Source organism: Monopterus albus, unplaced genomic scaffold (assembly GCF_001952655.1).
Source record: "Monopterus albus unplaced genomic scaffold, M_albus_1.0 scaffold49.1, whole genome shotgun sequence".
Classification (NCBI taxonomy): Eukaryota; Metazoa; Chordata; class Actinopteri; order Synbranchiformes; family Synbranchidae; genus Monopterus; species Monopterus albus.
In genome coordinates, this window is record NW_018127929.1 from 1,653,012 (window position 1) to 1,673,179 (window position 20,168).

At 38.6% G+C, this 20,168-nt stretch overlaps 1 protein-coding gene across 1 annotated transcript in view; it reads left to right on the forward strand.

Moving 5' to 3' along the window:
* LOC109960620 (astrotactin-2-like) overlaps positions 1-18,524 on the forward strand; it is a 44,119-nt gene extending 25,595 nt beyond the window's left edge. The window contains exons 5-8 of the mRNA XM_020600845.1: positions 5,404-5,545; positions 12,819-12,919; positions 13,350-13,533; positions 18,135-18,524. Of these exons, the coding sequence (XP_020456501.1) occupies positions 5,404-5,545; positions 12,819-12,919; positions 13,350-13,533; positions 18,135-18,372 (665 nt within the window). The 3' untranslated portion in view covers positions 18,373-18,524. The remainder of the gene's footprint in view (positions 1-5,403; positions 5,546-12,818; positions 12,920-13,349; positions 13,534-18,134) is intronic.
* Positions 18,525-20,168: the final 1,644 nt, after the last annotated feature.

Genomic DNA, 20,168 nt, shown 5'->3' on the forward strand with positions numbered 1-20,168 from the left:
ATCAGGGGCATCTATCAAAGTCAGATTTCAGCAGTGCTTTTAAAGGGCATGAGAGGTGCTTGTTTGATTGGCCATTTCTGAAACCAGTCCTGACTCCACCTGCTCATGATGCATTCCTCCCTCCAACAATGGATTCCACCTCTCTTCCACAATGCTCCTGTAACGCCTGGCTGTGATCAAAATATGCCAATGCTGGTGGTCACCAAAAATGCAAAACAGTGTTGGACATACCCAAATGCGCCTTCTGCCTGGAGTTTAGACTTCTGTTTACCGCTGCGCCCTATTTCCAGAAAATAGAGCCCCATGTGCTGTATGTGTAGCTGGAATTTCCTCTTTCTCTACTTTGAATCAAGCACAGGCTTGATTGGAAGAGATAGAGCGAGACCGTTGCCATATGTTTAAAGCTTAAAGCCAAGTTTTAAAAGATTAGCACACAGTTTTAGTTCAATTCAAATGTTTCTGAGAATGAATTTGGATTATGATCTATAGTCATAATCTGTCTTCCAGACTGATCATGTCTGGACAAAAAAAATGAATGGTCTTAAATTATGTTTGCTTTGCTTTGTGATGTTTACATGCAGCGAACAGTATTTCCAGATGCCTTTCATTTCTCTCTGGGTGCCAGCACTTTCTGTCAGTGTTCTTATGTAGGATCAGTCTGCAACTTCAATACATTTTATTTGGTGTTTCTTAGGGAAAGGAGCCAGGGGTATTGATTTGACCATTGATCTTGGCCCTCAGCAGAAATTAAAGTTACTTATGCTCCATTTCACATAAAACCTGATTGTATGTACGGCAGCTTTGTGTTTATGACATTTTATATTAATTCGTTGTAAAACTGCCCTGTGTTATATGATGTTAGTTTAGAATGTTTTTGATGCAGTTTTCATTATTTATGATTTTTGCTTCTTGCAAACCGACACGTGCAAATAGAAAATGCCGATATGAAAGGACATCGTGTGCCCCTACTAAGCCGGCAAACTGGTCTTATATTTATGTAATTACACAACAATTTATAGCTTTCAGATGGCTCTGTTTAAAGAGGGTTTGGCCCATGGAATGTGTGGGTAGAGTTTGCTAGGTAAGGGTATATTATTGTTAAAAGAACCCAAATGCACACTGTGTTCTCCTGCTGAGTCCTTAAATTGATAATTATATAGTAAGGCACTCATGAACCACTAAAGACCAGACCAAAGATATTTGTCTTTTGTTTAGTTTTCCAGATGGATCAAACTAACTGAAGAAATTTCTCATGGTGTCATTAACATGGGTGCTCTTTTCACACCTACACGTAATGTCCAAATGTGACATATTGCCTCAGGTTGCTAATCTAAGCTCATGCTGTGCCTCTTTAGTAATGCCTGAGATGCATATTTTTTTAACTTAGTCAGAGCACATGGATACTGTCATAAGTTCTGATTTTGACTAAATTGTTAAAGAACAGTTTTGCAAATTAGCTATAATATAAGCCCTAAGGTAATTACATTTGGTAATGTCATATTCAGTGCTTTGTATTCCTAATAAATCATAAATAAATTGTACATACAATTATAACAGCTATTTTTATTTTATTTTAAAATTTCTGACTACTAGGGATATTTTAGAAAAAAGAAGAAATTGTTTTCTCATCTTTGTCCCATGCAGGGCCATATAATGGTTCGAATTAAATACATGTTAGCTGAAATTTAGAGCAGCAGAAAGCTTCTTGGCTTGAGCTGGGATATTAAAACAGGTCAGAAAACATTAGCTGAACCCAGGATAGAATCAGGTTGTCATCCAAAGTCTGACTCCCTCCTGTACTTTTATACTGCTTTTGCTCTTTATTGTTGTTTTAGTCATTTATAGTATTTGGGATTTGTGTGTGGTGGTATGGTGACGCAGTGGTTAGCGCTGTTGCCTCATAGCAAGAAGGTTCTGCGTTTGAGTCCTTGTGTGGAGTTTGCATGTTCTTCCTGTGCCCGTGGCAGAGGACCTGGGTTTTCCCTAGGTCCTCTGGCTACCTCCTAAGCATGCAGCTTAGGAGTGAGTGTGTGTGGTTGTCTGTCTCTTAGTGTCAGCCCTGTGATAGATCGGCGGCCTGTCCAGAGTGTATCCTTCCTCTTGCCTAGTGTCAGCTGGGATAGGCTCCAGCTCCCCGTGACCCTGTTCAGGATAAGCCATATAGCAGTAAAATCTATTATCTGCTCAGGAGTAATCAGTTAGTCAGAACTACAAGTCACAATTATGTTTAGAACTGTGCATCAACTCACTTCTACTTAAACACAAGTGGCTGTTCCTGACTCCTGAGCTGTACTAAAGTCACATATAAGATTCATGACTTATTCTGATTATCAAAACATCATCATTCCTTTCTATGACCACATGCAAACCATAAAACATCAGAATAATTCAGTTCTTTTTCCTTTTCTCTCTCTCGACCCTTTTTTTAAATGTCTTTGTTCCCTCATTTACTCCACTTTTGTCCACATTGTATTTAGATCTGTCTCTTTCTTCTTTTGGTTTTTGTGAAGTAGCAGAAATCTGGCATTCAATGGGCAATCCTCTTGTAGAAGGTGGGGAAATAGCCTAGTGAACACTTGACAAATCAGGTCAGCAGTCATCAGTCTTTAAAATATTTTTACCAAATATTTTTGCAAACGATCAAGTTGTCTAGTAGGGGTAATTTATTGTTTCATGAAATGTTGGTGCAGTAACATACCGTACTTAGCACACTAATTGAAAGAAAAACAACAAACACCTCTCTTTTGTTTATGATTTTCATATAAGGGGAAAAAAGTTATCATGGCAATGAAAATAGAACAAAAGGTTGATTCACAATTCTGACTAAGACGTAGCTTGTACAAACTAAAAGATATCCACAGTCCACTTGCTCATCTATAGTGGCAGCTACTGTGTAAATGTTAAGCTACTGATTTCATGATTTTTCATAACACATACTGTACAGCTGAGCATGCAGCCTTCTTTTTGGAGATGATTTAGGGCACAATGACTGCTGAGTTCCAAAGGTCAAGGTTTTGTGCTTTTTTTGGGGGGGGGTAGGGGGCCCCTCCCAGTGACTGGAAGTGGTGTGTTAACCCCAGGAAAGACATGAACTCATGATTCATGATCATTAAGACTTGTTGATCTGACACCAAATCCATGTAAATTACATATAGGAGCACAAAATAACACCTGAAAGCAGGTCATGACACGTGATAAATTATAAATATGCTGCACATGTATTGCTCTCATGAGGCAGTTCCCATTAGAGCGTGGAAATGGTGCGATTCACTTCAGGAGGGTTTTTTTTTTTCCGGCCATAAATGTGAAACTATGTTTTCATTTATGATTATAATATGTAAAAATACCAACCCTAAAACAGTTTAAAAATATTGTTACACACATGAAAAAGATTATTATGCTATGTGAAACCTATCTTGACTTGGTTTGTGTACTGCTCACCGTTTGTCTTCTTATATTTCTTTCAGTTCTCTGTGTTCGCTCAATCTGGCTATGGTTGTTGGCTCTAGTTGTAAAAAAAAAAAAAAAGTATTGATGTTTATATTTATATACAGTTACACCATTAACCTGCTTATACCACGAAGACACCATCGATTCATTGCAGTATAAATTACAGTGGTTTTGTTCCTGTTTGTCTTTTATTGTTTCTCTTTATTATATGTCTTCCTGTTGTTACTGCTCTCTCTCTTCTTCTTCTTCCTCTCCTTGTCCTATGGTCTTCTCCCATCCTGTATTCTTTGTGGTAATTCTAGTCAACTGCTATTCTTTAAGACTGCTGCCATTTTCCCTATGCATTCCATTTTTTCCTGTTTAACTATTTTATTGCACCATCAGTTGTCATAAATGGTGTTACCTAAGCAGCGGGTAGCTTTTTTGAGCATATCTGCAAAGTATTGTTTTATAGTTTGTGAAAATCAGACACATTTAGTGGATTACAATAATGATAATGATAATAAATTTCAACAGTGTTCCAGCACCTGCGGGGCTCAGACCCCTAAAACAGCTAAATCCTGTAAATTGGAAGACACTGAAATCACTCCATTGCTAAAGTTCAGACAAACCGAAATAATATGGACTTGGTCATGTTACGTCAAAAATGGACATTATGTAAAACATCTGTCTTCCTAATTTCCTTTTGACGAACCAAGATAATCTGTGTGTTTAAAAGTTTTCATTTTGAGTAAGAGCTTATCCAATGATTATCAAAACATAAACACTCTGTGCAGGTGGTCTTAAGGTTTAAAGTTTAAAAATGAAATAAAAGATTGTGATGGCATAAGCTGTTTATTTTAAAAGGTAACAAATGAGAATTCCAGCATCCACTGGAGATTGGGCCAGCATCTTCACAAAAACATTCAAATATCAAATTTAAATGTGTCTTGATGTTGGTACTGACAACTTCCTTTGCTGCCCAAAGGGTGCTTTAACAAAAGAATAAATGAGATTTATGTTTAAAAAGGTAAAACCTTCAAAAGAGCAACCCTGCAACAGTGCAGGAATGTATTTCAGGGAAACCTCCTATACACAGAGCTCTTTTTGTTAAAAGGTCAGATCATTCATTCATGCAGTTCTTTTTCCTCTCTTCTGCAACCTTTTCTTACCATCCCCCTTGTGCCCTACCAGCCAGACTTACTCCTTGTGTTTATAAGTTGGCCCATGTATCATAAGCTAAAACTAAGCTGCCCTTTAGCTCATGTAGAAATAGCTGGAAATCCAACCATTTGAGAGCTTTTATACTATTTTGACAGCTCAATCTTTTTTTCCATCACCCCCATGAGCACTGGAAACTGGCTGTGTGTATGTGCCTAAACGAACAAGTATGCACTGCTCGCCTTTCCCGAAAGCTGACATGAAAGATATTTCGCAACTTGTGAAGTAGTGTTTTGTGAGACACCATGGTGTTCAGTGAGGTATCACTGTAACAGTACCATGTGCCTATAAAGGAAAGAAATCCTGTTTTCCTACAGTTCTTTAATGTAGTGTGTATGGGTTACAGCCAGTAAAAAAGTCATATTCAATTTAGCCTTGGGTTAGGTGCTGCCAAAATGGCTCCCACCAGACACAGTAGAGGTGAAACTCACAATACCAGAGACACATGACACAGTCATTTCATAAACATAAAAATTCATTCATCACTAAGTTCAGGTTGTGGACCTTTGTTTTCCTGTGTTGATACATGTGGTGGAACCAAAACATGTGGCATTGTTTTATTTAACTAAGAACAACAAATGAAAGATCATGCTGAAAGATAAGTTTGCTTTTTTCCTCCCTTTTTGGCAAAAAAGGGAGCAAAGAATTGTGACAGATGGTAAAACAATACAAATAGCATTTCCAAAGTGACCTTTTGCTTCTTTTTTCCTTTATTTTGTCATTTTTTTCTTTTCAATTTCATGTCTCTACCAGGTGAGGTTCTGAGCTTGATGGACGATCTGTTCTCTGGTTTGGGTTCATCCTGTGTTGTTGCTGGGAGGAGGAGTGGAGACCATCCTCACTCTGTGCTATACTCAGTGGTCTTCAAGTGCCTAGAACCTGACAGTCTCTACAAGTAAGTCTGCTGTCATTTGAGCTACAGATTTATTGTGGCTGTTTATTTCTTCACCATATGAATAATCATGAGGCATCATATGTGTTGTGTTGTACTTAGTACAGAAATATGTTCAAGGCTCCTACACATGTCTTTAAAGTGTGGAAGGTATTTATTTCTTTCTAGATTTCAGTGACCGTAAAAATGTATAGAACACTGATGTTCAACTTAGGTGAAAAATGTTTTCAAATTTGTGTTAATGAAGCAGTATACACAGTATATTAGAAGCTGGTAGAGAATTGCCATCTGGTCAGAGTGGGAGGTTTTGTGTGCCCCTGTGACCCAGCTAGAAGTGTTGTGCAGTTCCTATAACAGTGAGATTTATCAAGGCACACTGGCCCCACGCGAGGGGCTAGACTTTCAAATGATTCTATATTCAGCATCTTAAACAAAAAAGAGCATTTTTGCCCAAAACAGGGAAGCTGTGGCCTCATCCTGGAGCCAAGGGAGTGTTCAGGCTAATGCTTGTTGACTGGATATGTACAGTATCCATGGGGTCTGATCAGGTTCAGCTAGGACAAGGAACGTGGGGCCACCACCATGGGGTACAACACCCTAATGTTACAGGGGTCACATTGGTCTGGAGGAGCACAGTTGGGTGCATGTGTGTGCTGACCCCTGACAACAAAAACTGGCTCTCTGGAAATGGAATGTAATGTTTCTGGTGTGGAAGCAAGTTCAGTACAAACTCCTGTAAATATATACTATATCATTTCTGTCTAGGGACAGAAGGAGAATCAAAGTCCAGCATAGGGGTGGGTGCACAGATACCCATGAGCCCATCTTCCCCTGCTGTGGTGTGGGCAGAGTGGGATGCTTCAGAAGACGTCTCACTGGTCAAAGTGCAGTGGTGAAGTACCAGGGTTGGTTGAAGTTTTCCCTAAAATGCTAAAGGCTCCAGATATGTTTTGACAAGTTTACTTTATACACTTCATCAGTACAGTACAGGGAAAGTGTTTGAATTCAGTGTCTCCCATTGCCTTGTAAAGCCCTTTTCTTGAATATGATGTTGTGGACATCTTTTCAAACAACATCTGGGCAAACATCAGCAATACCACATCCTCTTTTATGTGTCTACAATTCCCACTGCAAATGTTATTTTGTTTCAGGGGATGAATTTTGCTACCTGCTCTATAAGAAAATCTGGTTTGAGTTAACCAGCGAGGTATTTAGTTTGAATGTGGTAGAAGTGGTGGATGCCTTTGTTCTTTTATGTTCCCTTTGGCCACAGGAGAACAATGAGAATAGAAGGGTCCCTGTTAAGAGGTCATATTTGTTAAATTCAACGAACAAACAGATCACTCTCTGTGTATATTATGGAGGGCATTTACCTAACAGACATACACTGCGTGACATTAGTTTGTCATTACAAGCTATCATAGCCAATATGGTCATCACCCTAATACATCATCAGTATCCCTGCCAGTGATGCCCATCAGCCTCTAGTAGCCCAAAGCTCTCATCAGGAATATTTACAGTACTACACAGTGAGCAACAATAATACTTTAATATTCGTCTGAATTCTGTTTCTAGCATTTTTTTGTGTACTGGACTGCGTTACACTGAAAACCTGTTGATAATATCCTAATTATTAGACTACAACCACACAAATGACCCTACAGCTGCATCTACATGTCTCTCACACGGAAAAAAAAAAGCTGATAGTGTTAATTACTAGGCTGTTTAGGATTCCATTACAAGATCAAGTGAACTGAGAGCTAATTGGACTAGAAATATACATTTTCTTTCGAATGAAAGATTTTTTTTTCTTTTTTCCCCACTGGGTATTGCTGTAGTGTGCAGTTCCAGTTAGCACCATTTGCCTCCCTCTACATCTTGAAATAAAGCTGCAAGAGCAATCAATAATGTGTGAACCAGACAGAACCAAGATGTTGTTGTGGCTGTCAATGGACACATGAAACACACTGTCTTCTCAGGTTTTGTTGAGGGTCTTACGTCTATAATGACCTTACCATTTGGTGACCTTGGTTTGTTTTGGGAACCTCAGTGTTTCCCCACCAAAAGAAAAATAAAGTCAGGATTTAAAGCTATCTAAAGTCATGTTTCTTTTGCTTCATCAGTATGTGGGGATACATTAGATGTACCAGTCAAAGTTACAAAAAACTAATTACTTTGAAATTGCAACAGTTTAGTCTGATTTTTCTAATGGGACTCCAAATGTCAGCAAAGTATTTGTGTTTCCATTACATCAAATGAAATCAAATAACACAAATAGGCATCATACAAAGACAAATTCACAAGGCTCTGGTTGCCATGATGATACACTAATAAAAGAAATACTCTATACTGACCCAGAGGAACATTAATAATGTAACCCTACTACAGCCTTTGTATTGATGTTTGTGTATATGTGTATTTTTGTCAAAGGGAAAGTGATGGATAGGCTAATCTAGCAGTTCCAACAAGCTTGACACCAACACAACTACGACAGTAACATTTTGTATGCTGTTTTTTTTTTTATTCATCTAATAGTGACCATTAGAGTATGCAGTCACTAGCTATTGAGCCTGACCATTTCACAATAGAGGTAGCAGCCACACAAGCATGGAGTAGTCCATATTTGGACAGATTCCCTTGTTCAGAACTGAGCATTTTAACAAGCAAATAAAGATGATAAAGAAAATCCAACAAAACAAATCAATTCAATTCAATTCAATTCAAATTTGTTTTGATTTGTGTAGCGCCAAATCACAACTACAGTCATCTCAGGGCACTTTACATAGTAAGGACCTTACTACTATTGTTGTTATTATTATTATCATTATTATTATTATTATTATTATTATTATTATTACTATCAAGACACCCCCCCAAGCAGGCAAACAGTTATCAGTCAGTGATGACATTGCTAGAAGCTGAAAATAATGCCAACTGCATAATTGCTGTTTTGTTTAAGAAAACAATTAGCATACACCAGTTTCCTACAGAGGTTGGCAGTGAATGAAGAATAGTTTGGGAATAACCATTGGATTAATTTGTACAAGTCAGGCATCCACTAACAAAAATCTGCAACAGGAGCCTCATTTCCAACTTTGTAGCAGTGTTATCTTTGTTTAGGAATTCTCCACAGTGTTGTCTCTCTGATAAGTGCAGCATTTACGTTGGAATTACGTCTGAGGACCCATCTGCTTGCAGCCAACTCTGCTTGTCTTAATCAACAGCCTGATAAAACCTCTGCTGGTACTGCCTCTATGCTTGATCACTCCAAGGCCTAATGTTCTCCTGGAACCTAAAATAATGTTTGCTCTATTAAAAGTTACACACCTCATTTCAACATTTTCAGAAATTAATGAGCGATAATCAGTGTTGTAGACATTATAAATGAATGACCAAAGCTGCTATAATGCCAGTTGTGATATACTGTATCTTGTCACAGCATTGGCTGTACTGAGAAATGATTAGTTGTTGTGTCTAAGTGATTTAAAGCTCCCATATGTCCACTGTCCACCCACCCACACTTTTTCACTTGTGTTGCTTGATTAGAACTTTTCTCACGACTGTGTGGGCATTTACAAACTGGGGTTAATTGACACCTTCCTCGCTCTCTGGTTAGTTTTGTTTCACTTCTTACAGTGGGACAGTTTACCCTGATATCATTCCTATTGGTCCACTGAGTAAGCTCAAGCTTATCTCTGCCTAGCTTCAACCCCAGTAGGTGGGAAGGTCCACGATTAGTTCTAAGAAAGGCATGTGCTGTGGAAAGTGTGTTTTAATATATGAGGATTTCACTCATGTGCATTCATTCATTTAAATGTTGAATGAAACTGGGCAGTCGTGACAGCGCATCCTGACACTGGGTCATCCAGCATGATGATCACCTTCTGTGTGAAATGTCATTTGAAGTACTTTGGAAATAATGGTGATATCAGTTTACTTAATACTCCCAATTCCAGAAATATCTGGCATTTAAAACTGACTTGCTTATGATGGGATGTTGTCATGTTTAATTGGAACTATCGTGCGTTGCTGTTGTGCAATGGACATCAATAAGAGATTCATTTATCTAATTCACAATTATTGGCAAGGTACTTTTATTTAAGGCGGTTGCACCAGAATGATGCCACTTCGATCAGGGGATTTTTGAGAATTTCAAAGTCATGAGACACTGTAAACTCACATTAGGCAGTGAGATATTTTATGTGGCTTGGATTGATTTGTGGATTGGCTCAACTGATGTGTGTCCAGATGCTGATGTTACTGAAAAGGCATCCCCCGAGTGACCTGGCTTCTCTCAGCATGCCAAAAATACTGCCCTAATTGATCCTCCTTCACTCTCACTTTCTTTCTTTATCTCTTGCCTCGTCTGTCTCCAAGCTTTCTGTCTTGTCATCTCTTGTTCAGCCATCTCTCCACTGTCCCATTAAATTAGAGGACAATGGTTACTTTAATGGCAACCTTGTTAATTTACACAAAGTTTAATCAGCCATTTGTCTACTCCATTGTTTGCTAAGCTTTCAAAACTTTGGCACAAGGACAAAACTGGGCCTCTTGCATAGGAACCATGTGCAGCCAAACAGCCTTGGAATAGATGTTAGACACAGGGACTTAGAGAGGGGATAGACAGAGATGAGCTATATGCAATGTAGGCAGAAAAACAGAAAGACAAAGGAAAGCATATCTGTGTGTGTGAGTGGGTGGGTGGTCGTGGTGGGTGGGTGTATTTCTCACCAATTCTCTTACTTGATGTTTTTACATTCTCATGGCAGGCCACACTATAGCTTGATACTTTGCTCTCACAGGCAATCATTATCATCACTGAGCGCTTGTAAAGAGCTCAGACACCACACTGTCTGTCTGGCCCCTGTACCTTCCACTATCAGTGTCCATGAATGTTTAAAGGGTCAGTGTAAAGTGTAAATTATTGTAAAGGACTGCTCTCCTGGCCAAAGTTTCTGTAGTTAAACATGAAAAAACTGTTATTCTTTGTTTTCTGCAAAATGCTGATTATGTTATCCTTGTTTCACTCAGTCAAAATTTAAATCTCCTGAGCTTTGAGATGCTTAACTGCCTGGCAGAACAGCTTTACTACTGTACATAACAATCTTGTAATTGCTGTAGAGGCTGTGAAAAGGGAAACAGCACCTGTCACTGATGTCAACCATTTAAACAACAAGAAATTTCAATAAATAGCTGGCAAGCTAGCATCCTGGGTCCCAAACAAAACTTTTAACAAATTGGTTTGATAAAACTCCCGCCTCATCTTCCCTCGTCTCCTCTCCCCTCCCCCCGTCTCATTGTATCCATTTGCACGTTATGTGGCCACATAATTTAAACAGTGTGACTGTTACATGCCGGCATTGTTTTGCTGGGCAGAGGAGTCAGTGAGGCTCGTTGGTGAGTTTGTTGGGGAATACCGCATCCACCCTGATGAATAACAAGAGCAGACAAACTATGTGAACAATGTCCAAACAGGTCATGTTACAAACAAAACAATAATTTGACAGCATTGGAACAACTCTGACAAGACATTACATTTAAATATGTTTAGGGGGGGAAAGCAACTTTTGTAAAAGCAATAATCCTTTTTTTTTTCATATGTTTCTAAAGGTTTTTGTCATTGGAATGCCAATGGAGTTGTTCATCTTGTCTCACTGTGCTTTGTGGTTTCCTATTTGTCATTCTGTTGTTTTTACAGTGGTAACTGTGGAACTGCTGAAAGCCAAAAGTTTTTCAAAACTAGCTACAAACATTTCTCAATACTAAATTAACTTCCTCAAAACTTTCTCTGCATTTAAAAAAAGTGCATGTGGACTAAGGAATGACTTTTTTTTTTTTCAGAAAGTCTTTACTCACAAAACAATCTTCATACAACTGTGCATTATATATGACAAACATGATTTAACTGTTAAATTAGCATACAACATTTAACTAGAAATAATAATAATGGGCCAAATAGCAACACTTGTTTACACTGTGCAGTCAGCTACCTGTAAAGCACCATCACCTTTCTACATACATTAGGTCAAACCCTGAACAACGGCGGCTGTGTTCTGTTCAAGTGTCATGACAGTGTGGCAGTGAGCCAGCATGCACAACACCAGCACCCTGAAACCAAAGCATCCATCATTAATTTTATCAGACGTGCACCTTACCTACTATGACAGGAATATGTCTTCTGTGTGAAGGGACCAAAACAGCCGACTGTAGCTTAAAATAGAGAAAATGTTTATGTGACACGATTAATATATCAAGTTTAGCTGAGAGGTGTGTAAATTATGGATCCACTATAACCAGTAAAAGTAGCTGCTTGGTGTAGTTTCTGTAGTTGCACTGGTCACACAGTGAGCATTAGAGGCAAGTTAAAAGTTCTGCCACCATAAAAGTGGCAACGGCAAATACTTGTGCGCATCCGTGATATCAGCAGCCGCTCTCTCTCACCTTGCTGTGACAAGAATATTGATGGTTGTATGCCACCACGGAGCCTTTTTTAGCCTCAGAATGACCAGTTTCCTGCATGTACTTTTTCTTATTCAGACGTACACAGATTGGCATTTTGAAAAGGACATATAAAGGTCATTTGTTTTTTATTCCAAGCTGTGTGGCCCTACAGTACTTGAGATGCATTACATTTTGTCGTTGTGTCTCATCTCCTATTGCAGTGTCTTGAACTGTTCACTGTGGTAGCTTATCAGAGTACTGAGTGGTCCTGCCATGGAACCCAGAAAATTCTGATGTTTGACATTTTCAGATAGAGGAACTTTGTCCTTATAGAGTTCTTGGAGTCAAGCCAGATGCCCCTTTACTCCTCTCTCTACTGGCTGTACTCATTTTCAGATCTAATTAAACCCCACAGTCCCTGGCGCTCCTTGTTCACAAGACATTTTCTCAAACACTATGTGATGTCAGTGTATGGTCATGTATGATAAGATATATTCTCACATAGCAAGAGCATTCAGTTCTTGTTATCCTTCATAACAGTTACACCTTTTGAATTTATGTATAGCCAGATAATTTGAGATTGCTGAAGGAAGGGTTGCAAGAGACTGTGTCAGGCTATCTAAAGACTTGTTATATCAGTGTCATTTATTTATTGATGAGATTTTCTCCAAATCTCTGAACTTAACAAGATGGCTATGGGAGTTTGGATAGCACGAGTCCACTGGTAATGGCTTTCATATATCTGCGCCTCACTTTGACTACTCTTTCTTGCCTAACCTTGGTATGTTGTCCACAAATAATAAACTTGCTTCTGTTGCTTTTCTGTCATTTTTAGGTTTACTCTCAATGCAGTGGATAGCCGAGGCAGTCACTCTGAATCGAGCTTTGTCTCAGTACGGACGTCCTGTCCAGTGGTGGATGACAGCCGAGCTGAAGGTGCACTAACTGATGCTGGTTTTTCATTTTCCATATTTGCAACTTACACCCGGATTCTAAATGTTTGATATAATTTCACAATAGACAAGTCATCATTTAATATGTTATATGTGTTATCTCTAACATTAGTCTCTCAGTTCTGATTATTAAAACAAGCTGTGGCAAAATGTGAAGGAGTACCCCACCAAGTTCGTAAATCACTTATCACTGTGAGTTTAACAGGCAGGGAGTTAGTATAAGATGCAGTGTATTTTAAGCTTGACCTGTATCAAAGACTAAAAATCAGGACATTGAGGTGAAAGCCTTAATCGCTGAAATTCTCTATCATATTGCCACAAACTTTCATCTGCTTATTTGCTTTTGTCACTGATGTAAATCCTTCCTCTCTCTCTCTCTCTCTCTCTCTCTTCTGTCTCCTGCCCCCTCACAGAGATAGCAGACAAGGTGTACAACTTATACAATGGATACACCAGTGGCAAGGAGCAGCAAGTGGCCTATAACACACTGATGGAGATCTCACCTCCACTGCTATACAGAGTCCAGCACCACTACAATTCCCACTATGAGAAGTTTGGAGACTTTGTGTGGCGTAGTGAGGATGAGCTGGGCCCCAGGTGATATGACTTAGATGATGGCACAGTTTTCTTGTGCAGGCTTAGATGATACTAGTGTTTTTGCCTGTTGTTTGTCTTACTCGGTCTTTCTCTTATTATCTCTGTCTTTATCTCTGTCACTTGCTCAGCTCTAAGGGTTTTATGTATTGTGTTTTATTATATAAAAGCCCCAGATCATTGTCCACATATAATTTTAACATGCTTCACCACATGTGGACAAATCCTGCACCGCTACACAATGATAATGCATGGCCGGGTAGCATAAGGGAAGCAGCGTTGATACTCCAAGGACCTCTAATAATCCCTTCAGGAATTTTAAATTCTACTTATAAGTAACAGTTGTTATCTGGTGTAGAAATATTTTTTTTCCAGCCTGTGAATATTATTCTGAGCCTTATTGATGACGGATTGCTTAGGACGAGGTAGTCAGTTTTTTCCCCCCCCCCCCCCCCCCAAACACACACACACAGACACACATACACAAAATGTTTCTACTGGAAAGCAAGTGGGCAAGGTCACCATGAAGACTCTGGGGTTGCAGTCGCTTCTCACTTTACCGTGGTGATGCCAAAACAGTGTTTGACAGCCAGGCTAAACACTAAATTTGATAGTCAGCTAAACATCAACTTTCAACTCCATTTCCTCTTTTTCCTCATAAAACAAGTTCCTCTGTGTCCACACTATGCCACCCCGACATCCTGTCAGCCACGACCATGTTTACACGGATGCCCCCGATAATAGTTTGTTGTGTGAACCGACAGTGAGACCTTATGACACCATGGAGACAACTGGAAGGTTACTGACTAACAAAACTGCAAGGGAGGAAGTATAAACAATACTTTAACAAAAACATGAATGCATGCGAGTCTGACAAAGCAGTTGGTCCAGCGCTGATGATGGCAACATGAGGTCTTAAGTTACAGCCCAATATTTTGGTTTGTCCACCCCCACTGCCTGGAAGCACTCCTTTCAAGCCATAAATAATAAAATAAATATGGAATAACTTTGGTCTGTAGAAAGATTATGCTTCTCTCTGATTGGTGAAGGGGGGTGGGAGGCATTGGTAGGCCAGTGGGATTTAACGTGGGGATTGGGGTGGTCGGATGGTGTGTTTTGTGTGTGGGCAGTTGTTTGTGGGGGGGGGGGGCTTTTGGGGGGGGGAGCACGGATTATTTACTGCCTGAAGTTGGCAGGGTTGAGCCTCATTGGGGTAATTTACAAGCAGACTCTATTGGTGGTGCCTTTCAAAAGGTAACAGAATGGCCAAGTGAAACGTAAGCACACTCAGCACTCTGCCAGAAGCCGAGAATCTTTGGAGCCTCCAAATGTTCACCAGCATGTTCAGCACAAGTGAGCCCGATTGCCTTTCATTATTGAATTGTTCACTGGACATGCTGTGATACATGGTTACTACTTTTTTTATTTTTTTATTTTTTTATTTTTACATTTATTGTAAGCACAGCTAGTGTCTTTTACTGAAGTGCACTTTTTTCTATTTCCACACATCAGTGTCTGTGATTTGATGTTGTTTTTAGTTCTGGGCTGCATTCCTTTGAGGCTGTGTTTGTGTTGTAATCACTTACTTAGGATTCAGTTGCTTCAATCACATGAAACCAAATTCTTGACTTAGATGCAGTGGTTGCAACCTGAAAGGTTACACAGAAATAATGGTTTAAATGTCTTTTATTATTATTTTGTTAGTAGTTGTGTTGTCATTTTCCATGACATTCGATGTTTAGTTTTTCCTTGTGTCATGTGCTTGCAGCCTCCCCTGGTTATGTGTTTGGTATTCTGTTGTTTCAGAAGTAAGAATTTAGGGGAAATGAGAAAATGTTAACCCCCCCCCCATTTTCAGCAAATAAGTGAAAAGGAAGTCTGAACTCCTTGCTAAACTAAAGACAGATGTTGATGCTCAGCAGACACTGCTTTTCCAAACAAATGCAATTTTGCCCTTCTCAGTGTGTTTTCCTCATTTTAGTATCCATATGAGCTTAACAATGTCGATAACTCATACTGTTGGTGTATTTCTATTTTTCAAGAGTGGACTGTGTGTGTGTGTGTGTGTGTGTTTGCGCACTGCCTTGTATTGCAAACATTGCAGGGACTGAAACCTGATTGTGTACTCACACTGTAGGGACACAGCCTTTCTTGTAGGGACCAGATGCTGGTTGACACCTTGTAAATCAAAGGGTTTTCTTTCTTTCTTTTTTGTTGTTTAGTTGAGCGTTTTTGTTAACTCTGTGCCATCAAATTAATCTCCTTACACTGAAGTGGGTGGAGTGGCACATTTGAGGTTGTCTTAGTAGATCAGGTGGTAAGGTGAATTGGGAAACTGAAATTGTGGTTCTTTTGATTTTACTGTATCTAAATGCTCATTCAGTTGTTAATGCGTCAAGATAGATTTTGTGCCTGCTCGATTAATGGATTATAGTCCATACTATGAACAGTTTTTATTGGTTTCCCAATAAAACATAGTTGATGTGAATTGTCAGTGTACCACAAAACTCACCCAATTCACTAAAGTACATTGGTGATGTACAGTATCTCAAGGCGAGACAAGTTTATTTGTATACCACATTTTCACATACAAAGGCAACTAAAAGTGCTTTACATAATGCATGTATAGATAAAAACATTAAAATCTAAATTAAAAGACTAGAAGTAACAGATAAAATATAAAATAACAGGTATAAACAAGTTTGAATCTGAGTTAATAAAATATGTAAAATACATTAATCAGAAGCAGTTGAAGAAATTACAATCTCTAGCTTATTTTTTAAATGGCTAAAGTTGGGGCAAATCCAAAGGGAACCTGGTTCCAGCAGTGAGCAGCATTATGGCTAAAAGCCATTTCATCATGTTTAGCTTGAACTCTGGGCACCACTAGCTGAGCAGTCCCTGCAGATATGAGACTCCTCTAGACTTGTACTCAGCAAGCATATTTTGGACCCAGACCACTGAGAGACTTGTAGACAATAGGTAGGGCCTTAAATTCAATTCTGTATTTAATTGGGAGCCAGTGCAAAGATCCAAGGAAGGGAGTAATGTGTTCTGTCTTCTTGGTGTTTGTCAGTATTCTAGCAGCAGCATTTTGAATGAGTTGCAAATGTCTAATGGTCTTATTTAGGAGTCCAGTCAGAGATGTATTACAGTAAGCCACCCTATAAAAAATAAAAGGATCACTGAGCTTTTCTAAAACTTGCTTAGACATAATAGCTATATTTTTAAGATGCCAGAATGGTGATTTTGTTACACCAGTATTCTTGAGTTTTTAGATCCCTAGACTAAAGGCAAGCGCTGAGCACCGGTCTTCCTTCTTTATGGCCAAAAGGAATTATCTCAGTCTTATTTCCATTTAGTTAGAGGACGTTTGGTTTCATCCAGGTGTTTCCTTTCTCAACCCTAGAGAGATCTGTGCCATCTGCAGAGAAATGATAAGCAACCCTATAGTTTTGGAGAATTCGAAAAGGGTTAATCATGTATAGACTGAATGGGGAAAAAAATGTAATATTGGCTAGGCAATATTAGAAAGAAGCATGAAAAAACTATTTTGGTGGTTCACAAAACGCCAAAGTTACAGTCCATGAATAAAAATAGACAAATCTTTGTATTGAACCATCCACAGCAGCTTAGATGCTGAGTACAGTAAATTGAGTTTTTATTCTTAGCCCTACTATCTGTTGCCTTTTATTTACTTCAGTGATTAAATCAGTCCCATGCTTGCAGTAGTGCAGCAATACAAATATGGTTGCACTGCAAGCATCAAAGCTGAAAACGTCTTGTGATACATCACTCAAGCCTGAAAAAAATGTTGTAATTATTCAGAGGAAATGATATTTGTGCTGTTACTGAAAATAAAATTGTAGCTACAGCTTTGGTGATGCTGGACTCATCCTGAACACAGCTGCTCTGTGTCACTGTAGGAACTGTGAATCTGTGTGCAGCAGTTCATGTTTGCTGTGCAGAAAAACATATAGGTAAGATCAGTGTCACAGCAGAAGATTCAAATAATTAATGGAATTGCCACTGCTGTGCCACATGAGTGAATTCTGCACAGCTCCTCTTGGAGTTTGGAGACATCCATTTAATGGCCACAATGATTCGATAACATCAAAGAAAAGGACTTGTATTTTACATTTGTTTCATCCAGGTGAGACAGTATCTGAAAGCAAAGGATTCAATCAAGAAGTGTGAGAGTTTCCAGTGCTATGATGCTGAAGGAGATGGAACAGAGGTCTGATTGGGTACCATTTGGATGTCAAGAGGCGGATACCTGGCTGTGTCTAGTAACACACACGTCCACAAGTTTCTGTGTACCCAAAGTAAACCATTGAATAAATCATCCTTCTCTTACCCTTTTTCAGACTGCAAAAGGGATCCTTCTTGCATCCATTGTCACCTGAATTGCTCAGATTATTTAGCTGCATTCGTGTGCTTGGAACCCAAATTTGGACTTTCACTGCATTCAGTATCAGGAATTAATCTGTTTCTGCATCTGCATGTCACATTGAACCTAAGAGGAAATGTAATGATAAATTAGATTTTTGTTTGGTGATATTGAGCTTGGATATTTATTTATTTTTTGTCTTTTCTTTTAATAGAAAAGCCAACCTGATACTTCGTAGGGTGGAGAAGATTAGCCACTACTGCCGGTCCCTCCTGCACAGCACCCACATCCAGAGCCGCACCGACACCATGGCATATGTCCACTGCCGGAGTGAAGAGGGACGACCTCCCACTAATATGTGGCATGGCTCTTTACATGAAAGTCGCACCACCTGCATGGAAAAGCTTATTTCTGTACAGCGTAACACATACAGCAACACCAAACTCCGATGAGACAGGAATTCGGAGACGATCGGTGCATCTTTTTAATTTCCTGCAAAGTAACGTCATTGATTGATGTACCTTGTCACTCCACTCTGCAGCAGATGTCTCTCAAGTGACTGGTGTATTTTGAAAACCAGGAGAGTCAAAAAAAAAAAAAACTTCAGAATTTACTGGACATTGTGTTAAAGCTACCAAAAAGCATATTTTTGTGTGGCCTACTTTTATTATAAAACAGAGTATTGGGGGGAAAAACAACACAGAGCAAACATATTTCTCAACTGCAAAATGCCAGTGATTGCACATATCAATGAGAAACTGCAGTGTGCACATGTAAAATATCATTCAGCCAAGAGGAAATACTGTTTGGCTTAAATACTTTGAATGTAATATTGTAGTTTCTTTTCAGTGCTTTGAAGCTTACCTGGAACAGTTAAAAGAGGGAGGGGAAAAAGAATCAATAGCCCCTTCAGTTGAAAGGAGAAACTGAAATATGTTAAAGCCATTTGAAAATCACTTACTTTTTTCAAGTTCATTTTAATTTAAAAAATGTAAAGCTTTGCTTAATGAATTTAAATCAGTAAGTGAGAAACTATGTAGTTAGTCTTGTATTATATTTGATAAATTCAACTGAAATAGCAAGGCTGTGTGGTAACAGGATTGAAATATAGGGTAGCGCAAGCCTGTTGAAATTATGCAAAGACAGTGGGTGGCAAACAAACATCATACTCTTTCATAGATTTTTAGATTTAAGTGCTGAAACCTAGAAATCCCTCTGTCATTTGCCTTTTGTGCACCCAAAATAATACTTTTAAAGATATAACAAATTTTAAAAATGTTTATTTTTATTCAGACCAAAAATGGACCTAAACACAGATTTATTATGCCCCAAAGAAGACAATGCTTTTGCCACACTGTCCTTATATACTTTACAGAATACAATAATGAGTAAGTGGCTAAATACACCAGCAGTATTGATATTGAAAAAAATGAAATCAGATGTTATAGCTAGATTTAATAATATCACAAACCCATGTAATATGCTTATAATCTAATAAGTTACAACATGTTGGTGGAATGTGACTTTTGTCATGGCAGAAACCAGCAGCTGATATTCATCATTTCTTCAAATTAACCCAAAAGTAGATGTGCCATAATGCACAAATAAGAGGATCAGTATTAGACAGGACAGTGGAGTCACACTATGGTAACAGTGTGGTCACATGACTGATTCAAATATGTTAATTGAAAAATTACACCTTGAGAAAATATGCCAATTATGATAACAATTCTGAGTAACATCTTCAAGTGGTTGAACAGTTAGCATTGAAAAGTGACTTGTGGAGGCTCAGTGATTGTAGGGATCATCTGTGATCCTTCAAACCTCATATTTTTCAGTCCAGTGTCATATCCTCAAAGCCATGGACATTGTTTTAATGAAGATAAGCAATGCCTTTTTTCAATATTTTCATGTCATGTTATATAAATTGTAATAAATTATTATATTGTAAATTTTAAATTGTAAAAGAAGACATCTGTACTATTATGTCACGTTGTCTTTTTCTGAAGAATGTGAAATATTAAAATATATATAAATCATAAGACTTGATTACATTACAAATGATGACATGGAATTCATTCTTCATTGAAGAGCTGTGAAGAATTAATTTAAATGTATTCTACCAAGAGGTGAAATTTAATCTCCCCCACAAACATAATGGAGATCTAAACTTGTTTACCACATCTGCAGACGGTGTGTATTTACTAATGGTTGAAGCTTTTTCCCATTTTCAACATGGGGGCGGGCT